Source organism: Leishmania infantum, chromosome 35 (genome assembly GCF_000002875.2).
Source record: "Leishmania infantum JPCM5 genome chromosome 35".
Lineage (NCBI taxonomy): Eukaryota > Euglenozoa > Kinetoplastea > Trypanosomatida > Trypanosomatidae > Leishmania > Leishmania infantum.
This window is the reverse complement of record NC_009419.2, coordinates 1,098,628-1,124,522: the sequence shown is the minus strand read 5'-3', so window position 1 is coordinate 1,124,522 and position 25,895 is coordinate 1,098,628. Positions and strand designations below refer to the sequence as shown.

The 25,895-nt window shown below is 56.9% G+C and overlaps 6 protein-coding genes across 6 annotated transcripts; all 6 read left to right on the top strand.

Moving 5' to 3' along the window:
• Window positions 1-776: 776 nt before the first annotated feature.
• On the top strand, window positions 777-4,724 carry LINJ_35_2820 (conserved hypothetical protein; the record flags this gene model as incomplete). Its single annotated transcript, XM_003392766.1, has 1 exon — window positions 777-4,724. One exon carries the CDS (start codon window positions 777-779, stop codon window positions 4,722-4,724), a length of 3,948 nt encoding a protein of 1,315 aa, XP_003392814.1.
• A 1,190-nt stretch (window positions 4,725-5,914) lies between these two features.
• LINJ_35_2810 (conserved hypothetical protein) lies at window positions 5,915-7,777 on the top strand (the record flags this gene model as incomplete). The annotated part of the gene is made up of 1 exon (XM_001469026.2): window positions 5,915-7,777. The coding sequence occupies one exon, from the start codon at window positions 5,915-5,917 to the stop codon at window positions 7,775-7,777; it is 1,863 nt and encodes a 620-aa protein (XP_001469063.1).
• Window positions 7,778-9,219: 1,442 nt separating this feature from the next.
• On the top strand, window positions 9,220-10,353 carry LINJ_35_2800 (conserved hypothetical protein; the record flags this gene model as incomplete). The annotated part of the gene is made up of 1 exon (XM_001469025.1): window positions 9,220-10,353. The coding sequence occupies one exon, from the start codon at window positions 9,220-9,222 to the stop codon at window positions 10,351-10,353; it is 1,134 nt and encodes a 377-aa protein (XP_001469062.1).
• Window positions 10,354-11,441: 1,088 nt separating this feature from the next.
• LINJ_35_2790 (galactokinase-like protein) lies at window positions 11,442-12,872 on the top strand (the record flags this gene model as incomplete). The annotated part of the gene is made up of 1 exon (XM_001469024.1): window positions 11,442-12,872. The coding sequence occupies one exon, from the start codon at window positions 11,442-11,444 to the stop codon at window positions 12,870-12,872; it is 1,431 nt and encodes a 476-aa protein (XP_001469061.1).
• Window positions 12,873-18,228: 5,356 nt separating this feature from the next.
• On the top strand, window positions 18,229-19,467 carry LINJ_35_2780 (putative acyl-CoA dehydrogenase; the record flags this gene model as incomplete). The annotated part of the gene is made up of 1 exon (XM_001469023.1): window positions 18,229-19,467. The coding sequence occupies one exon, from the start codon at window positions 18,229-18,231 to the stop codon at window positions 19,465-19,467; it is 1,239 nt and encodes a 412-aa protein (XP_001469060.1).
• Window positions 19,468-22,222: 2,755 nt separating this feature from the next.
• On the top strand, window positions 22,223-24,535 carry LINJ_35_2770 (hypothetical protein; the record flags this gene model as incomplete). The annotated part of the gene is made up of 1 exon (XM_001469022.1): window positions 22,223-24,535. The coding sequence occupies one exon, from the start codon at window positions 22,223-22,225 to the stop codon at window positions 24,533-24,535; it is 2,313 nt and encodes a 770-aa protein (XP_001469059.1).
• Between the last annotated feature and the right edge of the window lie 1,360 nt (window positions 24,536-25,895).

Genomic DNA, 25,895 nt, shown 5'->3' with positions numbered 1-25,895 from the left:
AATGCTAATCTTTTCTAAAGGAAGTTGAATAGTCTGTCGGAGCATCTCTTGGAGAGTGGCGGCAGCGCTCGCCGTGCCGGGACGGCTCTCTCCCTTGAGCACATATATACAAGGAAAAGATACAATTTTTATGTTTATTGTGTTTATTACCACGACTACTATTATTATGGACTTCTCGGTGAGGTTGTTGTCAGGGTCTCGTATGTGGGCAGTGACACACACACGCCCAGTTGAAGAAGAAAACCAAAGACACAGATGCGAAGGTGTGCGCGTCGATTCAGATGAGCTGAGAAAGACCAACCGTGGAGAAAACATCGTTTCCTCTTTGCGGGTCTTGTCGAGCAGGAAGTGTCGACGTGTAGAAGTAACTGAGCGAGTATCTCTCATCGGCAGTAGTGGCTGTCTCTTGCCGGACCTGCAGGAGAGCTTTGGGCGCGGCTGAGGAGCAGAGGAAGCACGACAACGTACACGGAGCGCAGCAGCTGGGAAGGAAAAGGCTTTCGCGAATGACCTACTGCTGCTGCGTATCATCTTGATGTCTTTTCTCCTCCTCCTCTGTCTGCCCCTCACCCTCTCCGACGGCTCTGTTTTGTTCTCTACGCATGCTGTGTTGTTCGCACTACTGTTTCTGGGCCGTAGTTCTCTGGGAGTTCTAATGTGAGGCGTCGCTCGCCCTCTTCTCTCTCTCTTGCTTTTTGTTTCTTGCGCTCTCACTTGCACTCATGCTGGGGGCACCCTCGCCAGCTGGCATGATGCAACACTCATCATCGCCGCCGATGACAGGCACAGCCGTAGAAGCAGCCATCTACATGGATCGCCATCTCGGGGATAAAGTGCGCCTCACTCTCGAGAACTGCCTCCAAGACAAGCCGTGCGACCCTATTAGATTTTTCGCGCACTCTCTTCGGCAGCTGGCTCAACAGGATGCCGCCAGCAATCAGGAGCCGGTGCGTGCTGGAGCACCAGCTGAGCGACTGCAAGCCGAACCTTCTAAACACTTTCAGTTGACGGCCTCACCTTCAGTCCGTCTGGAGAACGGCGTCAAGTATGAACTGCGTCCGCTGGCACAGGACTTCCGCTGCGCCTCAGGCATGCCGCCGGCGGCAGAGGCTACCGCGCCGCCGCCCGTTTTTCCAGCCGTACATTATCGAGAGGCCATCCCGTCATATGAGGTCGCTTCCTGTCTGCGGCAGCTTCACATGATAGATCCAGTGGCACCACTACTACTTTTCATCGAATGCCCTGCTTCGTCTTCTGGTGCTTTTTTCTACCAAGGCGTCGCGTACCGCTGCAGGAACTCCACCGGGAAGCCTGCCGTCCAGACGTCGCCGCCACTCATCGCAGCCTTGCAGGAAGCTCTGGGGGCTGAAAAAGTAGGTGACTTCGACACGGAGATCCGCGCAGCAGCCGCTGAGGCAGCAGCTGCGGTGAAAGTGAACTTCCTCCGCTCCTTTCAGGGAGACTACCTCTCCATCTTCGATACGCTCGATGACGCGCTGAAAACGGCGACGCATGTGACAGACGTCTCCACAGCCGACAGCCCCACAAATCCGCCTCGCTGGACGCTTCCATCCGTTCTTTTCGTGTCCTACAAGCCGGAGTCAGCGCACCTCACATACGCACGGTTGCTCGCCAGCTACGGCCCTCTGTACGAAGCCGCGCAGCGAGCATCCTTACAGGCTTACCGCACCGCCCAGATGAAGCGGAAACGGACGTACACTTTCGCCTACGCGAGGGAGTACTGGGCGAAGGTGCAGCGGCAGCGCCATGCATCCTCCGGTGCACCGCGCACGGTGAACTCGGTGGCTAAGTGGTCCTCCTCCGTTGACTCCAAGACACGCTCTGACCAGCCCACCGGGCCTATCTCTCTCGGCGACAGTGCGACGCCAATCACAGCCGCTGAAAATTTTACTGCTGCAAAACCTGTCAAGCGTGGATTGTTAACCTACAGTGCAGCGCATCAGGCGGAGGATGACGTGTTCCTCATCGTCGTGCGCCGTCTCGAGCATGCGGCAGCAACACTCATTCAGTCTGTTTATCGCGGCTACCGCAGGCGCCGCAGCTACACGGAGGCGCGCGAGGCGCTTCATTGCGCCTCAGGCGCAGTCGGCACCAACTCACCTCTCAAAACGAGCCTGAAAGATGCCAGGATGTCACAGTCGTCCGAGGACGTCATCCTGCCGCCCCTCTTGCGCGCCTGCCTCGAGCGTCTTTTCCGCGAAGGTGACGCCTTCGGCTCTCTTTGGGGTGACTATGTCATTTCTCCCGCACCGGAGAGCCGGCGCTGCTGGATCTATCGGCCAGTCCAACATCGCGAAGGCGGCGGAGACACCGAGCAGTCGGGCAACGACAGCGCCGCGGGCGAGCACGTTAGGGAAGGCTGGGTGCAGGAGGAGTTGCTGCTCCCGCCGTGGAGGGCGACGCAGCCGCGGCTGCACTTGAACTTGTTTCAGCGCTTGAGAGACTATCTCGCCCTTGCGCAGTGCACTTCGCTTCATGAGAACGTGCAGCTGCTGATGGTCAGCCCGGGCATGTCAGTGTTGCAACGTCGAGCCTATGATGGAATCAAGTCAGTGTGCCTCAATCTGTTTCACGTGGCTTACGCAGAGCTGCGGCAACGTCACCCGAAAGGGCTACCGACGTCGTTCTCTGCCTACATGCGTCAGATGCACGGCGCCGTACTTGGGTGGCTCTCCACTCCACACAGGTGCTCCCTGATTCTTCGGGCGGTGCAAACGACGACCGCCGATGCAGTCCAGGATGCACAGCAGGACAACACCCGTAGCCGAGGAGTGTGCAGTAGCCACAGTGCGACAGAGAGGTCGATGAGTCGTGTTGTGCGCGACCAACTCGCTGCAAACGAGGCCTTGTTGATAGCCCCGCACTCTCTATCAGCGAGCGACACTGCCGCGCCTGCGGCGACGCTGGCGGAGCCGACGGTGTTGAGCGTTGCGCCTCAACTCTACATTTCACAGCAGCCGCTACTCCCCCGAAATGAGTGGGTGCAAGAAGTGACGGCGCTGCTGCAAAGTACGCGTGACCGCAGCGCTGACGCCCCCTCACCGTTTGTTGAGTGGATGACCACCGCTAGTTTTCCGCTTTGCTGCGTGGACGGTACACCGGTGGCCGCGGTGCTGCGCCTCGACACGCAGCAGGTCGAGGGTGCTCCGCCTTACGACTCCTTTGTACCTCGCCTAGGGGGTGACACACGACAGCTGACCGGCACGCGCGCTGCGGAAGGTGCCGCCGCCGGCGACAGCGTGGCACCGGCCTCGCTGGCTGTGCAAGCCGCCGCAGCGGTACAGGAGTGGATGCAGGGTGATCTTGCATGCGCCGCAGACGCCGGCCTGAAACACCACATTCAGGAAAGCCTTTCCACAGAGAGTGGCATGGTGTACTACAGGGCACGAGTGCGCAAGGACGGCACGGCCACCGAGGCCTTCACAACAGTGTCGCCATCGGCCACGTTGGTAAGGGAGGTGCTGCGCCAAAACCACAAGGACAGTGCTGCAGATCCGTGCGAGGGGAGGACTGGTCACGAGGTTAGCACCCCGCCCTCAGAGCTTAGCGGGAGTGTCTCTGCTTCCGCCAACCCGTGGCACCGCTCTGTTCGAAGCAGTGAGGAATGGGACCCGGTGATAGGGAAGGTGGCGCAGGAAAGTTCCTCGGCGGCGCGGCGTAGCTGTTCGTGCACTTCCTCCATCGTCACCGCATCACGAACCAGCGCCGGCGCATTCAACTCTAGCCGCACGACGGCGGCACGCGCTTCTATCAATGCCAGACTTGAGATGCGCTCTTTGGCTGTCCTGCCGAATGTCGAGTTAGAGGCAACTGGCGAGCTGTCGAAGCATGCATTTCGAGTTCTCACAGCAGACGACGTCGCTAAGGAGGTGAGTGCCGCACTCTCAGAGAGTCCATTTAAGCACACGCGCGTCACGATGCGCTTCTTCGCCGGACCCACAGTCCTCGAACACCTCGATACATTTCTTGACCGCGTTGCCGAGGCTCTGCAGAAGGAGGCGCACTCGCCCTCGCTGGTGCTGGCCATGGACTTGCCGTCGCAGAGCTTTTACGCGCTTGCCGCCGCGCTTCTCGCGTTCCGGCTGCACGACATGCGTGAGATCCCCGTCAGGCCCCATAAAAAGTCAAGAGCAGCACCCGAAGGCTCCCCCAGCGCACAGCTTGGTGGCGTGCCAAGTGACGTACATGTTCCGTTTCTCTCAGCGTTTCACAACGTGCTAGAGGCGGCGCTGCCCACCCCTTCCGGTTCACGGACGGCGATGCAGAGCACAGCAGTTCAAACTGCTATACAGCACGTTTCACACGTCATGAACTGCGCGCCGCTCCCGCAGCTAAACCTGGTTGCGCTTCTTCGCTCCGCGGTACAGGAGGCGGAAGCGGCAATCAAGCCGTCGCATGCCATCGTTCGCGCAACCCAATTAGCGGAGCAGTACGCGCTGCTGGTGCTCCTCGACTACTACCTGTGGTCCTCCCAGTCCTGCTTTACACCGGCGGAGCCATCGCTAGGCAGCCGCAGTGGCATGGTGCGTATGGTGGGAAACTGCGCTTTCGCCGCGTTTGTGAGCAGAGTGCCAGCCGCGCTCGAGTGGATGGCGCACGTTGATCCGTGGAAGACGTCAAGTCCGGACCCACTGCATCTGCGGTACTCGAATGCGCTGCGCCGCTGGGATGACAAGCACTACGTCTGCTACGGCGCATTCTAAGTTGCTGGTACCGGGAGCGATGCGACGGGATGCGCGGCATGCGCCGAGTCGTGTTGTGGTAGCGCACGCCCTACGTGCTAACGGCAAGGGAAGAAAAAAAAAAGGATGTAAAAAAGACATATGGAAGCTCTCATTTTCGTTCCTTTTCGATGACGGGGCATGACAGCTGTTTGCTGCGTTGCGCTCGCCGGTTCTTCCTGGCTTGCGCTCCGACGTGGTCTATCGATGCGCATGTTTTGTTTTGTGTGTGGCGCCGTACATCCATATTGTTTCACCGTTCTCTGCGCATGCAGAGGCGACAGATGTCCACTTGATGTTTACTAGGCTCAATGCTGCAGAGTGGACTTTGTCTCTCTCTCATCTTGGGTGCGTCTGCGCAAGCCCGGCTGTCGAGTACGTCCATGCGTGTGTGTGTGTGTGTGTCTACTTGAACGGGCTTTGTGGTGCTGTCAATCCTGTACCCAGAAGGACGGCTTGCAGCGCCACCGGAAGCACCACGTCGTGGATGCAAGCATAAGCTGGGCGAAATGCAGCGATCCACGTCTGTCTTTTCTGTGTGTGTGCAGCACAAAGGAGCGTGAATGTGCACGACTGCCTTTCTGCATTGCTCACTCGCTACTAACAGCTGGCCAGAAAGGCAGCACACCGAGAAGAGCACAGAGCATTGCTTACGGTGGCTAAGTGAGAGGTGATGCACATCGTCACTGCCCCCTCTCTTCCTTTCTGTACGAGCTATCGCGACGGTGCTGAAAGACAATGTAGGCCATGCGCGTGTTGGGGGGGGAGGAGGTGTTACACATATGCCCTCCCGATCCCTTCCCGCTGATCTTGCCTCGTCTCATCACCAGGCCTCCATCACGCCCTGTCACACCGCGACTCGTCGCACTGTTCGCTCCCGTTTTCCTCTCCTTACAAGCGCGGTCCAACGACAACAACTACCTCGTCTCCGCTCCTCTTTCCATGCCCTTTTCCGTCTCACATACCAGCAAGGCCCCGCTTCGCAACGGTGACAGGGACGAGGCTGAGTGAAGCCCAGCACACCAGCACACACACACACGCACACAAACTACACTACACCACACCACACCACTACACAACACCTCTACGCCATGTATTCGTGTTCTCTTTTGGGCCTGTGCAGCACCGCGCTGACCAACTCGGTCGCAACACACAGCGCTGGCAGTCGGTACATGCACAAGCCGGCAGAGGCAACGCGACAGCAGTGGAAGCATCGCCTGCGAGAACGCACCCTTCAGCGGCGTCGCAACATTGCAAGCAAGGAGGCCGAGGTTCAACGTTCTTTGAAGGAGGTCACCAGTAGCCGTGATTTGATTATAGCGCAGCTAGCTGATCAGATCTTCTCCAAAGGTCACCGTCACGTGGCGAGTGCCATGAACATCGGCTTCGTTCCCGACGGCAACCCCGCCACGCCCCTCGTCGCCCTCGCTGGCCGAGAAAGGTGTGGCAAGACGTCCTTGCTGCGCTCACTATTCCGCTCCGCGCGGGAGGTGGGCCGCTCCAATCGGCACCTTCGCCGAGACGCCATGAACTTCTTCAATGTGGGCGGCGTTTTCAACGTTGTTGATCTGCCGGGGTGCGGCGGTACATCCGTGCCGTGGTCGACGGTGCTGCAGCACGCCGTGCTCCTGCGTAACTTTGCTCGGTGCCAGCCCAGTTTGAAGATGCTTTACTACTGCATGGACACTCACTACAAACACGGACTCTACATTCAGGACATCGACCTGCTGCAGTTTCTCGCACGCGAGGTGCCCAACTTCACCATTGTCCTTACCAAGGCAGATCAGATCAATGACCGCGCCCTTCGGGCGGTGCACATGGAGGACATACGCAAGGAGCTCATCTACCACGATATCCACCATCCGGTGCTGGTCACCAGCGCCTTCCACATGGGTGGCGTCGACACGCTGCGGTATGATATGGTCATGAACTCGGTGCACACGCTGCCGACGGAGCGACTCACGCTGACTGAAGCGCAGCGGCTGTCGGCTCGGTTGTTTTCCCAAAAAGAGCTGAGCACGATTCGCCCCCTCGCCATCGCACCGTCGCAGGTCGATGATGAAGCACGAGAGTGGAATGAAGAGATTCAACTGAGAGAGCGCGCCGGTGACGGCGCCGTGGGTGTGAGCGTCGCTGACGCAGCGAATGGCGCGGCGGAGGATGCCAGTTTAGTGGTCGAGGCGACGGAAGAGGAGCTACGGTACAGCGAGGCAGAGTTGGCGGAGTTTGCCGCGGCGGACGACGGCACTAGCGTTGCTGGTGCGCCGGCACCTGCCCGTGCAAGCACGGAGGAACCGCTGCTTGCCGAACTCGCACTTCCACCAGAGGAAGTACCTCTTCCTGTCGATGCTTCGCGGGACGCGTCATCATCCTCGACACATATCCCTGTCGTGTTTAAGGATCTCGTGACACAGATGGCGTACAAGCGGGCTGTGAGGACGCTCCGCAATCGTCCACTTCTCCAGTATGTGGATGCGACTAGCCCCTGGCGCAATCCACTGCGGTGGCCGTGCCACGTCGTCCCTACAAAGCACCCCAAGGCGAACATCATGCGTTGTCCAGAGGCGCCAGAAAACCCTTATCTGTTCCAGGCCCAATTCGTTGCCTCACGCGCCGATATGTACTTCCGCCGACCCAACGTCGGCGCTCGCAAGTCTTCGCAGAAGGGCAGGTACGAGGCAGACAAGCCGCTCGCCTTTCTTGTAAAGGCTTACACGATTCCGTACTTTCCGGACATTGTTGACACAGCCATGCAACCAACCCCGTGGGCTTTCCTCGGAAGTCGCGAGGCTTACTACGAGCGCAATGGCGGTCGCCAGCTTGGCGTTCGGCTCGCCAACTACGCCACTGCCGGGTCCTTGAATCCTCTCTCTGGCAACCCCGCTCCTCAGAAGCCAGAGCTGACGAACGAACTGCAGGCACTGGAGACGAAGCGATACGGAGCCCCGATAGCGATGCTGCGTCCCCCGGACGCGAAGCTAGCGCCTTCTGCATTTCCGTTGCACGCACCCAGCTCACCGACGCTCAGTTCGTAGCATTACCCTTCCGGCTTTGGAAGGTCTTTCCAGTTTTTGCCTCACATTCTCTCTGCCTCTCCTGATTTCATTACCCTCTGTTACTGTGCCGCCGGGGTGAGGGGAATGGAAGCAGAGGCAGAGAAACAGGGCGGCGTTCACTGGGTCTGGTGTGGTGTCGTGACCTGTCTCTTTGTTGGCCGTGGTGGTGCTCGCTTGCGCTGGTCACAGCTAACGGTACAGCGTTCGCTGATTAGAAAAACAACCCAAAATTTACATCGCTGTCGCAGCCCCGTCCTTGCACCATTTCTTCAGTGGTAGCGTTGTTCGTCGAAATGCAGCGGTGATGCCGTGCGAGAATACGCACCTGCGAGGCTGTGGGGTGGTTGAACGTGAGGCAGCTCTTGTTCTCCCTTCTGATGTTGGAGGAGCGTACCGACTCGGCGTTCGCTCCTGCGAAGTGCGGACGGCCCATACGCACCACTACTGCAAAAGAAAAACTCGAGTGCACTCCCCCTTCTCACCTCTATTTCTCTATCCTCTTCTCTCCAGCGAACACACCTGGGGTTCTCCTCCCCCGCTCCATCGATCTCTCTCTCTCTGACTGTGTGTGTGTGTGTGTGCGTGTGCCAACCTCATCGCTGAGCTCAAGCTTTGTGGTGTACTGCGCAGCCCGGACATGCAAACGAAGCGCCACAGCAAGGAGGGTGATCGAGCCTTTCAGTGAGAACTGTTTTAAAATCTGCATCGCTCTCCTGCAGCTGATTTTGCTGGTGCTGCGTGCCGTGGCGTCGTGTGTTGGGGCAGCAGCTGCGTAGCCCATGGAGCTGGGCAAACTTGTCACCACGGAGTCTCGTGGGTGTATCTACTACTTTATCATCGATGACGTGCATCCCGATGAGCCGCAGCACGATGCACTAAAGCACTACTACGTGGTCACTGCCACGTCTTCGAGTTTTTCGTATCGAGAGGCCTACGGCGTGCTCTGTCGTGCCCTTTGCAGCTTGGATAATCGCACCTTCCTTCATCGGTGGCACTCGCTGTATGAGCAAATTTTTGGCACGACACCATATGTGCAGTTCATGGACGCCGTACGGAATAGCCCGCTGGTGTGCCTGGACACCTTTGCACCCCAAGACGAAGGTGGCAGCAACAATGGTAATGGCCACGCTACCGCTGCGAGGCCGCTTTCGGTGGCTTGTGCGCCCGGACCCGGCAGTTCCGGCTCCTCCTCTTCCTCCACTTGCCCCTCTGGCACGGTGGCCCTCTTCTCAAACGAGGCGACTGCGCGGCTCGCACTGCGGAGGATTCTGGACGCCGAGCAGCAGCAGCCACACTGCTCGCCTAACGCGAGCGGAGCCCGAAGCCCTCATCATCAGCACGGATGTTGCACCCCTATACACGCGCAGCCCGCATCCATTAATGGTGACGCAAATCATGGCCTTCCGGCTCCTCATCAGCCGATGTTGAACGGAGGCACCGCAGGCATCGGCTGCGCCAACCAAGTTGAGGACCCGGCTGGTCCTGCAGCCATTAGCAATCGCACCGAACCACAACAGGAGGTGAACGGCTTGCTCGACTTGGCCTCTCGCTGGAGGTTGGATGCGTGCTGCTCTGCAACCGACGCCAAGGGTGCAATGCACGAGCTTCAGCGCCAGCTGCAGCAGGAGCGCAAGCGCCGCGTGGAGGCAGAGCAACACCGTCACCTTCTCTCACGACTGCTGGACGAGGTGTCGCGCCCAAACACCAGAGAAAAGCAGACAGCCGCCGCTGCCGCTCTCTCTACTCCAGAGCAGCATGGCGCACTGGAAGAGCTACAGCAGCAGGTGCACGCACTACAACGAAAGCTCTCCGAGGAGCGAACGAGGCACTCGAAGCAGCTTGAGGAACTCCTTTCACAGAATGAGCAGCTCAAGAAGCGGTTAGGACAGCAGCATCGAGAGCAGAGTGCTCGAATCGAGAAGTTCCTGAAAGACAACGAAGATGCCGTTACGCGAATGGAGGGCGCGCTGCACAAACGAGAAGAAGAGGTGCGGGCAGTCTACACACAAGCGCTGCAGGAGCGTGACGTGCGCATAGCCCAACTCTCGCAAGAGGTCCTTCAGCACACACACGAGGCTCGTCAGCTGGCCGCGGTGCGCAGCGACGAAGAACGGCTTCACGTCCAGCGCGCAGCACACCTCGAAGACATGGCAGCGCAGGTGCGCGAGTGGAACCTATCCTTGCAACGACAGCTAGCGGACGCCAATGACGAGGTGCGGCGACTGCGTCAGCGACTCGAGGTGATGGATGCTGCCTCTGTCAACGATGCCAAAGGCTGTGCGCTTGTGTCGGGGGCTGCGGGCAGCGATCTGGCCGGATTCTCCTTCCCCTACGGTATGCTGCCTCGTGCGCAAGCGGTTCAGCTCGCGACGCAACTCTATCATTCCCAGCAGCTGCTGCAGGAGTGCAGGCAGGAGAATGAGACCAAGTCAAACGAGCTAATGCGAGCCGCTCAGCTGATAGATGCGTTGAAGGAAGGACTCCGCCGAGTCAAGGTGGACCTCGGCGCGGGCTCCACGGCTGCTGCTCCAGCCACTGCGATGCCGTCATCATAGCATGCCGCTGAGCAGGCAATTCTTTCTGGGCTGCAGTTTGCAGAAGAGTTTGTCATCCCTACAGCGCCTAGAGGCGCATCCCGCGAACAAGAGGATCACGCATGAATCCACGCACACACCATAGACTGTCAGCATAGAACGAGAACGACTGCGGCCGCCGCGCATTCGCCGACCGGGTGGCGGTCTGTTTTGTTTTGTACTTTACATCTCTTTCCCTCCACTGCGGGGAAAGGTGTGGGCTGCTATGTGGCTACAACACACACCGCTGAAGCCAGAACCACGTACGGGTCAGATGCAGCTGCTGCTGTGCGCGCGTAACATCGTTTCCGTGCTCTGAATGGGCGGTGCCGTGTGCAAGGACCGTCAGGGAAGGGTTCTGAAACGGCCCCCTTTTTGTGTAGAGGCGAGTATTGCGAATTGTGATCTTCGGAGTCGCATAGACGACCCTTCGACGGCTCTTTGCATCCCTGAAGCATGATGCAGGTGAAAATTGTTGGCTGCATGAGTTGTTGTATGACCTCACTTCCTGAGACACTTGCAGGGATGCGAAGCAACCTGCTAGTGAAAGAGGACACGCACACGCGGACACACAGGGTGGAAAGCAAGGGGGAAGGAGGGGGGAGTCTCTCTACTCTCACCACATGCGCCGCCCTGAGATGTCGGACTCTGTCACCCTATGAACGTGCTTTATCTCTGCCCATCCTCCCCATACTGCTCGGCAAGCTTTTTCGTTTCTTTTTCTGTGTGTGTCCGTTCTTTGTTGTTCGCCCTGTCACACTGCTCCTCCAGCTCTCCGTACCACTAAACAAGCACAGACACACACACACCTACGCAAACACAAGGTATTCCATTAGCACTTCGACGGCACAGTCATCATCGTCCGTCCCCTTCCCTTTTCTCTCTCTCTTTTTCTTCTTCGTGTGCTCGGGACTCAAAAACGCGCATTTCGCTCGCATTGATTTCGCTCTTTGCCTCTTTTTTTTCTCGTTGGGTTTGCTGTTTCGCGTTACCGCTGCGCTCATCAGCCCACTAAGTTTCGCACACCAACTCTATTACCCTGTAACTTCCTCTCCTGATCTCACGCAGCCATGCCCGCGGAGAGCTACCCGGACGAGCGGCTCGACAGCACGCTTGCGACCTTGACGACCATCTTCTGCGAGGAGTTCAAAGTCGAGAATGACGCGGATGTAGAGTGGCTAGTCTTCACCTTCTCTCCTGGCCGAGTAAACCTGATTGGTGAGCACGTTGACTATATGGAGGGGTGGACTTGCCCGGCGGCGGTGTTGGAGGGCACACACATCCTTGTTGGGCGCGTGAAGCACTTCCAGAAGGAGGCGAAGCCGAAGGTTCGCTTTTATGCGACGTACACGAAGGAGCACTTCGACATGGACCACCTTGGCGGATGCGTGCACAATAAGGCGTGGACAACTTTTGTGCGCGGCGCCATGACGCTGCGACTCAACCGCCTCGGCGTTGCCATTGATGACGCGTCCCTGAGTGGGGTGTGCATGGTAGTGCACGCCACCCTTCCCATGGGAGCCGGCATGAGCGCGTCGGCTGCCTTCGGCGTCGCGCTCATTCACGCTATCAACTCTGTTGTCACGAGGAGTTACAAGGATTGCCCCACCTCGAGCGGCCGCCGCTACTCTATTGTACCGGCGATGCCTAAGGAAGAGCTGATGGAGCTGGCCAAGGAAGCGCGCCTTATCGAGACGGAATACTGCGGCGTGAATGTCGGCATCATGGATCAGTTCATCTCTGCCTTCGCGGAGGTGGACAAGTTCATGTTCCTGGATTGCAAGCACCTCACCTTCGAGCCTATCGACATGACACCTCTCCTGGGCCACGGCGAGTACTCGTGGATGCTGATCGACTCGATGATCAAGCACGACCTGCTTGGTGGCACGGCTCAGATGTATAACTCGGTTCGCATCGATCAGGAGAGCTCGCAGAAGAAGATCGGTGAGCACCGCTACCGTGGCAGGCCGTACTCCTTCTCCCTGATGGTGCGCAACCCAGAGCAGTACGGCTTCGACGGTGATGTGCAAAAGTTCATGGCGGAGTTCAAGTCTCTCATGACACCCGGAGAGTTCGAGCGCGGCACCTACCAGATCATGGAGCAGCTGCGCACGTTGGAATTCCGCAAGTTGAACGACCCGACGTTGCCGCTGTCACGCGAAGAGCGCGTCAAAAAAGCCGGCGAAATTTTGAACGCCGGCCACGTCGGTATGCGCGAACTCATGAAGATCACCACCCCCGAGCTCGACTACATCCAGGAGCTCATCAACGAGGACAAGGATGTCGCCGGTGGTCGTATGATGGGTGGTGGCTTTGGCGGCTGCATCATTATGTTGCTTCGCCGCAGCGCTGAGGACCGTGTCTTGGCGCACGTTCGCAAACATTTCAAGGCCCGCTTCAACATGGAGAACTCCTGCTACAAGGTGAAGCGCGCCGGCAGCGGCGGTTTTGTCGTTTCCTTGGAGGGAAAGAAGATGAGTGGTGCTGGCAGCAAGCTCTGAAGCACTGTATCCTATGACTGTGATCCCCCCTGTCACCTGATGCTCCTCTGTGCATCTGCGCGTGTCTCGCTGCCGTTAAAAAAAGATTCGGTGATCTACGTCTTACATGTCATAACTTTTCCGTCTTCTCGCGCATCGCCTAGCACCGATGGCAGCGAACAAGAGAGGCGGGAGGCTCGAGAGAGGATGAAGTCGCCTGTGCACACGCGGCGTGTCTGGCGAGCGCGACAAAAAAAAAGAAAACGGATACTGCACTTCCGCTCTTTGCACTCTCCCACACGCGTAGGTGGTGATGGTGGTGGTGGTGGTGGTCCTCGTTGTCGCTGTCGCTTGCTTTGCTCCCTTCCATGTTCTCTTTTCCTCCTTGATGTGGTTCAATTGTGAAAAACGTCCGTTCGCGTTCTCCGTCTGTGGGCTCTTTTTTTTTTGGTTGGCTGGCTGGTTTGCCTATTTCAATATATATCTTCATTGTGTTTTCGTTTTTTCTCTTTTTACCGAGTCTTCCCCTCTCCCCTCCTCGCCTCGAGGGCTCTTCCTTTTTTTTGTTTTGATCTCCTCTATCGCCGTCGCCGTGAAAAGCGGGCCACAGCGTTCTCCCTCCCTCCCTCGAGCACTTTTGTAGGTACCTCGTGGTTCCGCACCTGCTTGGGGGTGTGCAATAATCTGGAGACGAGGGGCTCTTCACGTGTGCTAGTTAGCGGACGACTACTTTTTTCTCCTTTTTTTTCGGGGAGTGCAGTTGCGACTTGATCCCTTGTGTCTTGTTCTCGTATTCATATCAACTCGACGGCGCTGCTGTGCCTGACGCGTGATGTAGCGCAGAGCACCCATTTCACGTCCTTGCTCTGCAACCGCAAACAAAGAAAAACGTCGTTTCAACAGAGAACTCATTCCCTCCTTCTCCTTTCGCCAGTAAACGCAGAGAAATAAAAGACAGGAACAGAAAACGTTTTCATTATTAGTTTCTATGCTTTATCATGTATGTTTGATGCTCAAGGTCGTTTCCTTGCTCGTCTAGCTCACCGGCTCTCCATCTCCGCTGCATATCGCCGCGCTTCCGCTTTTTGTTTTTTTTGTCGTTCTTTTATTTTTCTCTTTGTTGTTCCGATTTTTTTTCTTCAGCCAGTGATAATGGTTCCACAAAACAAATGAACGAGTTTACGGCCATGACGTGTCAGATGCTTCCCGCCCCGCCCGTCCGCTCCCCTTTTCCTTGTTTTCGAGCATCTCTTCGACATGAAAAGTATGCGGCTTGGTTGAAGCGAAGATAGGTGGGTAAGAGAAGCGTGCCGTGAGTGCGTGGACACGTTCGAGTTTGCGTGAGGTGCCTTCACTTTCGTAGCTCCGCTCTGTGGGCTGTGTGCATAGTGGTTGGCTCTCCATGTCCCCACTCGTCCCTTGGTGTCTATTCTTTGCTGAGACTCCACCGCCAAGATAGACGGGAGTTTTGCGCGCTTTCCCACTCAAAAGCCCTTCGGCTCGTTTTTCTTTGACTCTCTTTTGTCGGATATCGTTTCGTCCATGACTCGTTTCGCTCTCTCTTTTTTCGTCTGCGCCGCAGCACCTCAAGCAATGCCCCCCCCTCCCACACACACAGCCTTTTTTCCCATCCGTTATTGACATGGCCTTCAGCTTTCTCGATAGCGCGGATTCTTCCATCTGTTTCACCTGAAGTCGATTTCGTCTTCTCATGCGTGTTACGTGTCTCCTAGTGGGGTGCATCTTGGTGGGTAAGATGGCGCCAGTTCGGTTGAATATGTGCGTGCGCCGTGGTGCTTGACGCTGTCATCGCTTCATTCCTTCTCTTTATTGCGTGACGAACACTCCCCCCGGCACGGTAACCAAAACATGTAAGGATTGCACATAGTGGAGTTGCCTCTAAATAGGTGAGTCCCAGCGCATGTTTTTTTTTTTTTGGTGCATCAGACATGGATACTGTCGTGCTATTCAGCGCTCGAGGTGCAGCACGGACAACAACAACAGAGGAGCTACGGCGAGTATGCACAGTAATCTCAACTTACAAGTAGACGCATTTTGTCACCTCTTTCGACCCTTTCACTCTCGACTCTCGCAGCTCCAACGCGGCACTCTGTGTTTTGCAGTACAGCTATATATCTACCACCACCGTCACCTTCATGGTTGGTGGCTTGCACACGCCCGCGCGTGGATGCTGACGGAGCACTGCAAGTGCGCAACCACCACACATTCGATCACCTTAAGCAACCTCACGAGCTCCGCATCTTCACGCATGTGTACGCATGCACACGGTCGAAAATACAAAAAAAGGGTAAGAGCGAATCATCTACTTCAGTGCCGCAGCTAGACCCCCTCCCCCGCTCTCCCGCCCGCTCTCTACAGGCCGTGTATATTAAGCAGCTGTCGTACTGGCGCTTTTGTTTTTTCCGGTCCCACCCCCATCAAATCGCTCCCCTTTTTCTGCATTTTGTCCCTCAGCTCCAACTGGGGCACTGCACGCTAGTGAAAGGACGTCTCAATGGATTCCCACGTCACCAGGTAAGCCAGTCAAGCGCATTGCCTTTACAACACCGACACACAAAAAAGCACACAGACACACAGGTAGGCCGCTGGTTAGTGGCGACCGTGACTTTCGGTGCGTAGGGTGGCCTATTCGGAGTGCAGCTCTTCATTTGCATATTTTATCTGCTCTGCGAATCGACCGAGACCTTTCTCCTCTAATCTTGCACACTCTCCTTTGCCTTTCGAAAGCTCTCACCCTTTTCTGTTCCCCTTGAATGTTCTTCGTGTGCTGAGAGGGACGCACATCACCGCGACTCCGTGCGCCGTGTTGCTCGCACTCGCGCCCTTTGGGGGTGCCGCGGGTCGAACCTACAAAATCATGCAGTGGTGCTGCGGGTACATGACGCGCGACACGGACCCGGAGCACCGCCCATGGTGACTGGGACGTCTCATGAGCATCAGCACCGTCTTTGTTGATGGCGGCCTCCTTTTCGGCGTGGCCCGTCACTCTTAGCGCGGAGGTGAGCGTGCGCAGTGCAGTGCCTTCGTTGTGACATCACCCCAATTCTCACTGGGGAGCCGCGAGAACAGCGCTTGATGCGCTTTGCACGCTCAGCCACCAGCTTCCTAGCATACCTCTGCGATGTAGTGCGCAGCGCAGCGCTTGTGCCGGATCCACGACTACCTCAGCGGCAGCTTTCGTGTGTGAAGCTTGGCACTTATCGTTTGACGCGCTCTGGTCAATTGTCTCGTCTGGAGGACTGCCTCTCCTCTCTTGGCCATCCGCCGCCGCCGCATCCGATGGTCGAGATGCGGGAGGCGCGTGCCCAAGAGAGTCAGCTGGGTGGGAAAACGAACAAGGAGAGTCGAGTCGAAGTTCTACCTTTTGCGGCGCGTCATCGTCGCAGACCCATACCCTCTGCTGGTCTGAGTCGTGTGCTCAGCAGTGCACTTGGTGAGCATGAATAAAATATGCCATAGTCGTGTGCTCTCTTGCCTTCCGCACCACTGCCGACCTCTCCGTCGTCAGGCACGCCTTGAGGGTCGTGGTGCTTCGCGATGTCGGTGAGCCAGCTTCTCTTGCGGCTCATGCCGGTGCGCTCCGTCAATGACTCTCTCCCGTGCTGATCGTCACACTCACTGGAATGGCAGTGTGTGTCAAGTAGTTTGTACCATGCATTGAACTGTCGCACCTACACGTGGTCAGCGTCGTGCTCTGCTGCTGCCGTCTGGTGGTGCTCTCTGAGTGTGCAAAGCCCGCCATCTCCGCTTCACCTGCATGACGGGTTCCCCGGGCATCACGTTCGGTGTCGTGAGCCCCATCACACACATAGTGTAGATTGTGGCTGCAGAGATGCAAGGTATCCTCTCGAAGATTGGCTCGTGGTGGACCGAAAACAAGCGCTGTAAAGGCGCAGTCCAGCCCTTCGGGCGGTTCAAGCCCACCGTCTTCTCTCGCCTCCGAGCCGTGGGGCTCATTTGTAGCGCAAGAGGCGCCCCCGTTTGCCATAGGACTCGCAAACAACCGTACACACCGCCGTCGTGATGTGCTCGAATGCGGCATTGCAGAGGCGCAGCTAGAGAACTCGGAACCTTTGTTTTTTTCCTTGGGGGGGGGAGGAGGAGGCGGGAGCTGTTCTCTCGTCTTGTGTGGCAGTTCCTTCTGCAAGAGTGCAGTCCTGTGCTGGTGCCAGTCGATTGCATCATACGGTCATGGGAAGACGTAAAAAGAGAGAATGCGTGCGGAAGGTGAAGAGAAGTGGAAGGCCAGCAGTGCACCCGTCATGATTCAGTAGCGCACTGCCGCCCTCAGATACGTTTTGCCGTTTTTTTTTCTTTTGGCTTTATTCTCACTTCCTCCCTTTTCCGCCTTGCCAACGTGGTTGTGACGCCCCTAATTGACGTTGTGGTGTTGCCGGCTCTTGCCATTATGCTTGCCTCGACGTTTTCCACCTCCACAGCGTTCACTGCCTCCTCCTTCCTCGCTCGTTGAGTTCGTCTGTTTTTTAAATAAATCCTTCTCCCCGCTGCTGTCGCTGCCTGTTGATAGCTGTGCACAGTGCTCTGATGACCCCTCCCCCTTCGTCGAATCGTTCAAGGGAAGAGGCACCCACGGTAGAAGTGAACACGTACGTTCACACGCACGCAACCGTGCTGTGAAAAGACGGCTCCACTTTTGTCACCGCTCGCAGCGTGTGGCCAAGGTAAGCCATCGTGTCCCTTGGCCGGCACTTTCCGTCGATATCCAGCGTTCTGCTTCTCGAGTATGGCGTGAGCAAGAAGAGGCGGTGAGGCACGCAGCGGCGCGAACGTCAGAAGGGGGTACTGGAAGTGTGGGAGACGTGCTTTGTACCTTATGATATCCTTGTGCTGCACCTGCCTTGTGTGTGTGTGTGTGTGTGTGTCAGTCATACTCGCACATGCAATCACGCGCTGCGCGAAAGGCACCCTGGACACGGTTTCTCCACTCTTCACATTCTTTGTTCGCCCTTATCGCAACCTTTGCTCGCGTGCCGTGCTTCGCCCTACCTTCACCTCTTTTCCTCGTCGCGTGCTGCATCCGAGTTGTCAGGCTTTGCGATTCTCTCTCCTTCTCGTTCTTGGCACCCACCCACCCACCAAACACACTCTCAGAAGCATCAACGAAAGCACGTCGTGAAACAACCAGCGAGAGAGAGCCCCCCCCCCCAAGCACACGCACAGGCACTCACCTCTGACAAACGCGAGGCTCTTGCAGTGTTGTTTGTGCGTGCTATCGATTGCTTCTCGGCCTTTCTATACACCGCTGCCCAACACCACCGCCCCCTTCCCCCCCCGTCTTTCCTCTAGAGGTCCACAAGTCAGTTTTCCAATGTTCCGCCTTGGGTGCAAATCGTTGATGCGGCGCACTGCCGTGGCGCTCTCTAGCGCGGCAGCCGCCGGTGAGGCGCCGCCGAATCCGGTCACCTACCTCACCGATGATGAGAAAATGCTTGTCGAGACGGTACGTGCCTTTAGCCTGACACACGTGGTGCCGAGGTCTCGCCAGATGGATGAAGAGGGCAAGATGGACCCTGTTGTGCTTAAGGAGGCCTTTGCTGCCGGTCTCATGGGCATTGAGACCCCCGCCGACCTCGAGGGTGGCGGCATGAGCTTCTTTTCCAGCATTCTCGCTATCGAGGAGTTGGCGCGTCACGACCCTGCCGTCTCGGTCACGGTGGACGTACAGAACACGCTCGTCAACAACATCTTCTTCAACTTCGCGAACGACGCGCAGCGCAGAAAGTACCTGCCCAAGCTCGCCAAGGACACAGTGGGCTGCTTCTGCCTCACTGAGGCGGGAAGCGGCAGCGACGCCTTCGCGCTGAATACGAAGGCGGAGAAGAAGGGCTCGAAGTGGGTCATCAACGGCTCGAAGCTGTACATCACGAACGGCGGATGGGCAGGCATCTTCCTTGTCATGGCAACGGTGGACCCATCGAAGGGCTACAAGGGAATCACCTGCTTCGTAGTGGACTCTTCTGAGACCCCAGGAGTCTCTGTGGTACGGACAGAGAACAAACTAGGTATTCGCGCCAGCTCGACGGCCGAGCTCCGACTAGAAAACGTGGAGGTGCCGGAGGAGAACGTGATTGGAGAGGTCGGCAAGGGCTACAAGATTGCTATCAACATCCTCAACGAGGGACGCATCGGCATCGGCGCGCAGATGCTCGGTATTGCACAGGGCTCCCTAGACATCGTCATGCCGTACCTCTTTCAGCGCAAGCAGTTTGGGAAGTTCATCGGCGATTTCCAGGGTATGCAGATGCAGTACGCCGAGTGCGCCATGGAGTTACACGCTGCGCGGCTCATGGTCTACAATGCGTCTCGCAAGAAGCAGAACAACGAGATGTTCATCCAGGACGCGGCGATGGCCAAGTATTTCGCTTCCGTTGTCGCAGAGAAAACGGCCAGCCGTGCGGTGGAGTGGGCTGGTGGCGTCGGCTTCATGAAGGACTTCGGTCTGGAGCGTTTCTACCGCGATGCCAAGATCGGTGCCATCTACGAAGGTACCTCCATCATTCAGCTGCAGACCATTGCCAAGATGATCAAAGCCCAGTACGACAAGTCTTCCTCCCCTTCAGGCGCCTCACATTAAAGATACGCTCTCCCTGTCAGCAGCCTGCTCACTGAGAAATGTGGATCTACTCATGTTCCGGGGCGAGGACTGGCAGACGCTATCGCGTGCGCGCCAGTTGCAACGGCTCGTTTCCATTGAGAGTATCCTGCTTTTTTTTGTCAAGACGACGTTCTCCTTGACGACGAGGGGGGGGGGTGATATCTCAGTGCGTGGCATCTCAGAGCCCACTACCCACGCTCTATGCGTTGAAAAGCCGAGCAGCTCCCCAGTATCCCACTGCCCATCCACAACCACTTTCTCGTGTTGACAGGGTCAGGTACCTATGAGTTAGTGAAGTCAGAGCAGTGTATCGCTGCTGATGTCGGCGGTCAGTCCGTAGATGGTGCTGCGCTGAAGTGGCCTGCGACTGTGAACACACTTGAGCCACCCATATGAATAGGCAAAATGTCCACGTGACTCAAACACATCTCTCACCCGGTCCTCACTGCCTGCTGGCACGGAGATCCTGAGCCCCGCTCCCCAGAGAGTAGTGCACGATGGGTGGCGGCCTGTAGAACGGGTGGTGGGTGGGTAGGGGCAGAGTCAGAGGCAGTGCACAGGTGCCGGAGCCGGAGCATTGACTTTAAGGCGTGTGCCTAGGGCTGCTTCGCACCACAGGATGCGTGCCTGTGACAGACCAGGGAGGGCAGAGAGAAGTTGCGTTTCTCCTGCATGGCAGAACAGACTCGTGTGAGAAAAGAGTATTCCTCGATCGCGGAACTTCTCTCCATCAGCCTCTTTCGCTCCCCCACTCCTCTCTGCGCTGTGCTGCGCTTTTCACTCGTGAGTGAAGTCGACTGTCTGATGTTGTTGTTGTTGTTTTTTTCGCTTTTCGTTCATGTATGTCTGTGTGTGTACGTCAGAACGCATGCATTTCTGTTTTCATTTGTTCTCTTTGCTGTGATGCTGTCCCACCACGTGAGGAATCATAGGGGAGGGAGACGCCCCGGCGCCGCCTTCTCCTCACCCTCATGCGCTGCCCATATATATGCCTCCGACGTGTTTTTGAAACATATGGTGAAGAGGAAGAAAAACGTACGAAAAGGTGACAAGAAAACATCGAATAAACGCCTCCGGAAGAATCTGCTTGAAGGCGTATCAAGAAGGGTAGAGCAAGACACCATACGATGTGAGCCGCGGCGTCACCGCGTTTTGCCCTCCGCCACCCCATCTTGGTTGGTTGCTGTTTGCTTCAGCACCCTCCACACTTTTTTTCGTCGCGCTCCGCCTCCCTCTTTTTCTTCAGAGGCCTGCATTGCTGGCATGATCCCCAAAACGCTGCCTTGATTTTCCTTTCTTTTCCGCTTTCCTTGCGGATGTGTCTGAGGGTTTGAAGCTTATCTTTTCTTTTTTGTTTTTTTCTCTTCAACCGCTCGAGCACCGGCGTCGAAGCCTCTTGCTCTTCTTTGCCTGCACTGTTTTTTTTTCCCTTTTTTCTCCAGCGCTAGGGTGATGGACATCGTTGCCTCTATCGCGTGCTACGCACCCTACACCGCATCAGCATGTACCGGTGCAGGGGACTGAAGTTTGCTGTTTTCCTTTTTGTTCTGTTTTCTTCTCTCACTTCTTGACAGACGCTTTTCACTTTCTTTGCGCGACGCTGCGTACGCTTGGCCCCTTCTTGCTGCCGTGAGGCAATGTGCAGCGGCGCGGAGGTGATCTGTCGCAGCAGCCATGCACCCGTCAAACAAAGCAGAGCAGAAGAGTCGGGCAGCGGAGCCGGCAGAACATGACATTCCAGTATCCATGGTAAGCGCGGTTGGGTGCAAACACAAAAAGAAACGCACGCAAATGCTCCTCCTTGAGCGCACAGCGATTCCATGGCGAAAACCAACGCGCCAGCGCCCTCGATGGCGTTTCTGGTAGCAGCATACATTTGGCCGTCTATGTGGTTGTGGACACCCACAGACCTGTCTGAATCCAACGTGTTGTGGATATATCACAAGAATGGCACCCCTTTCTTCTCGCGTGGTGTATTCTGTCTCCGTCAACGTTCTCGCCTCTCCTCGTCCTCACAACACTCACTTCGTCACAAGCCTTTCACTCTTTCTGGTATCTTTGTTTTTCTTCGCTCTCCCTTCCCTCACTCATGTTTTTTACGTTGTCTGCCCCAACACGATACTGCTACGCGTTACCATCATGAGAAGCAAGCAAGCGGCGGTGAGACGGCAGAGGTGCTGATGTGTGTGTCGCATTAGCCACTCCACACAACAAACGACAAAATTCGTCACTGCCCCGGATCACTGGTGCGGACGGGCTCGCTCCCTTTCTTTTTTGTCTTTGCTTGTTTTTGAATGCGTGTGCGTGCGGGGTGCCGTTTCTCTTTGCGCACGTGCGTCGGTGTGTTACCGTTATTTCTCGTCTGCATTATCTCTGTAAGTCCGCGGTATCTGCCACAGTAGCTCTTGGTCTGTCTGTGTGTCCCGGTCCCGCTCACGCTTCACAGTCCCCGTGTATTCATGGAGGGCAGCTCCGGTCTGCAGCTTTTTCTTATCGGCTTCACACTTGTTGTTTAGAAGTGCACCAACATATCGAAATTAGTGGGCTCTATTCTTTGAAGAAAGACGTTGGAGTCGGAGAGCTGACCTCTGTTCCGCTCTTCTCGTGTGTAAAACGGTGTTGTTGGGCTTCTCTGCCGGTGCTACCGCGCAGCACAGGTGGGTTGACTCTGGTCTCTTGCTTTGTAGTTTCACTTGACTGCGTGCAGCGTACTGCCGACTTCTCGTGTGCCACAATGATCCTCTTGTTCCACATCGCGGATAGTGCTGGCCGCAAGCACCGCTTTTCGGCTGTCTGCGGGCCGTCCACGACCGCCGTCGGTGCCATCAACAAGCTTCGCTTCAAGCTTTCCATTCCTACAGAGGTGGATGTAAAGTTGCATCTCACCAATGATGTTCCCATTCGCCACCTAACAGCACCCTTGACAAGCCTGCGAAAGCAGCGCAGTGGCAGCGCGCAGGTCTTGTGCATGCCGCTGTGGGCGGTGCTGAGTGGTCCGGAAACCGCCGTCAACGAAATCGACTACAGTGCAGCTGATGTTATAGATGAGAACGACAGGGAGAAAGAGAACCAGGGGGACGAGGCCTCGAGGAGCTTATCACACACGCCCCCTCGACCTAGCAGTAGCACGGTGGAGCGGGCCACCAATGGCAGCCAGCCCACGCGTATTGTCTTGTCGGCACCTCCGTCAAAAATGCCACTTGTGCCCGTGCAAGCCAAGATGCCGGCAGCCGCCGCCTGTCCTCGACCATATCGCAAGCCAACGGCTGGTGTGCGCGAGACACCAGAAAAGACGGTCGACATGAAGATCGCTTCACTACAAACCGGCGATGCAAAGAAGAATGCTTGCTCTATACCCAACCTTCTCACCACCTCAACCGCAGCAGGCCCGTCGCTTGTAATAAAGCGTCGCAACATTTGTGAGGCGGCTGCGGTCGTGGCTCAGATGCCTCTCTCTTTGCGCGGGCCGGTGCGTCTTCCGCCAAGGGGAGTCGCTCCTCCATCGCAGGACATGCCGCAGACGGCTCGCGCCGCGCCGCAGCAGCTGGCTGTTAGCGCTTTTGCCAGCTGCGCCGGCGCTGACTCCGTCGATGGGGCTGACGGGCACTACAAGACCGGCTACGCCCGCCGTGACACCGTCGTCGGGCACATTATGTTGCGTGAGTATCCAACGGTGATCTCCGGCGATCAAAAACAAATCGTGCTGGCCGTGAAGAACGATGAGAGGTTGGCGTCGCGCACGCACAATCGTGACTTTTTCTGTGCGTCCGACATTGACGGCATCGATGACACAACCTATGCACAGTGCCTCTCCATCGGCCTCACCCACGGACAGAAACTCGGCGCCAACACCTCTACTGCCGAACCTCGGCTGGCCCTCTATGGCGAACTAAGCACGCTTCGGCATAGCTGCTGGCCAAACGCGGCCGTCCAGTACGATCTCTTCACTGCACCGTGCGCTGGAATCTGCCGCTGCGCCCGATTGGAGGGCATTCGCCGCGGAGAGGAGATCACGTATCTCTACAAGCACGCCGACTCCCTCGCCTTCCTACTGCTCTCTCGTGAACGACGCCGCAACATCCTCCAACGGAAGTACTTCCTGAACTGTGACTGCTGTCGCTGCTCTGAAACTCTGGAGAACACCACTTCTACCACCGTCACCGGCTCTACCACTGCTGCCGCTATCGCCGCCTCAATATGCACCCCAGATGAAAAGGGAAGTGCGGCCAATGTGAAGCCGTTGAAGAACGCGACGAGGACCAAGGCGCAGCTGGAAGCGGAGTTGACCTTGACCGGGGCCTTCTTCACAGACTCGGGCGTCGACCGTGATGCTGCGAAGCAGAGGGAGCTGAGGCAGGAAGTGCACAAGGACTTCGAGGCTCTACGCATCATGGATGCCACCGGCGTTGAAATCAATCTCGCCCTTGTCGGCAACGTCTCTCCCATTCATCGAATGAAACAATGCAACCGTCTTCTCGGATTTTTGCGCAAGTACGGCAGCTCAGAGTCGGTTCTGCGCCTTCATGATCACCACTGGCGGCTGAATCTCGTGCGTGCGGCCTACGTGCAGGAGACGGTTCGACTGTGCGCCATGAAGGGAGCTACGCCAGATGCGCGGCAACGAGACCCGGACAGCAAGACACTCTTCGTCCCCACCAAGACGGTCTACGACATTTCTCTGAAGCAGCTCGCCGCGGAGGCACTCTTTATCCCTTCTGGGCACCCCCACAGCCTCGCCACGTACGAGTCCTACCTCTACCTCCTCGCGATTCTGCCCCCGGCGATCGCGCAGACGTCGGCGGAGTTAGCGCAGAGCGAGCCAAACATTAAATGGAAGCAGCTCCAGGAAACGAAGGAGGCGTGGGGCGTCCTGAAACGCGCCGCGCTGCCGCCGAACATTCAGAGGCTTGTGCAGCCTAAGGAGCCGCCGCAGCTGCCTTCGCCGCAAGAGTGTGCACCACCCCCCGCAGCGGAACCACGTTCGCTGGCTGAGGAGTCAGTGTCAAAGGAGACCTCCATGAAGGCCCCTCAAGTGTCGCCCAAGTGAATACGCGGGAATGTCTCCGAATGGGAAAGAAGCGCGAGCTTGCGCATTGGTGTGTTGTGGTTCTCGTTGTTGTTTTCTCGAGAACGATTCTCTATGAGTGCGATCTCGTCGAGGCGAGCCCGAGGTGGTAGGGGCTCGAAAAAGTGTGTGTGTGTGTGTCTGTTTCACCCGTCTCCACTACTTGCCAGTACCAGAATAGAAGCGGCTATGTGTGGCAAAACAGTGGTGGTGTGAATGGTAACGCGCTCCTTCACGCCTCAGCGTGTTGCAGCTAACGAGGACCTCCCACGTGGAGGTACATTCGCACCTTTCTATTAGCTAATGCGTTCCTTTATGTGCATTTCGGTTTCCATATGTATATATATATATATGTGAATCTCTTGCTCTCGGCGTGTGCGTGTGCGTGTGTGTGGGGTAGCGCACCTGTGATCGAGAGTATGACGGCCCCTGTGCCCCTTTTGCTTGCCTTGATGCATGAGGCTCTCGTGCTTTATTGCTGATAGGATCGTTTCGCTTTCACGCTGGTACACCCTCTCTCGCGGTGCCCCATGCGATGCACTGATCCGGGTGTGCTATCGAGGTGCCGCACTGAACGCCCACCACGTTTTGCGGACCTTTTCTTTTGGGTTCGCCCTTCCATCTCAGGTGTCAGGGATCTTTTAGCTCTCGCATACATGGCACGTTAGCCTCTCGCAACCGCGCTCAGGAGCTCCCTCCAGCGCCCACTCCGCGAGCTGTCGCTACGCTGTATGACGGTAAGCTGTCCTCTGTCTTGGTCCCATCCTCCCCATTGCAGTAAGCAGAATGCGATAATGGAAATTTGTCGACTTTCCCTTCTTTTTTCAGCATGTGGCGGTGTCTGTGCGGGACTGGTGCCTGGGCTCCCAAGACGACTGGATGCGCTTCTTGCACTAGTACACTGACCAGGAATCTATATGGAGTGTGCAGGTGCGAGCTGTGATGTTCGTATGTGTGCGTATGCGGTGATTGGGGGGTCGCACGAGTCGGGGCGACGGCTGCACCGCCTCCGCTAAGCAGAAACCGCTCTTTGCGTTTCAGCGGCCCACTTTTTTTTTGGCGGTGCTGTTTCCGTGTCGCTGCTAGCTGTGTGCTCCCCCCCCCCTTCCACCTCCCTCTGCGTCGTCTTTGTTGCCGTCTTCTTTCGCTTTTTTTTTGGTTCCGTCGCCCGCCGTGTAGATCTCTTCTTCCGAATGTGTGTGGCCGTGCCTTTAGCGCACATGCCTGCATCCGGTACCTTCTTTTCTTCCTCTCGTGAGGAGGCGGCAGTGCTGCAGCAGCGTTCATTGATGGCGTTGACGTCCTCCTGGTGATGGCTAGGCTCATCACCCATGACTAAATG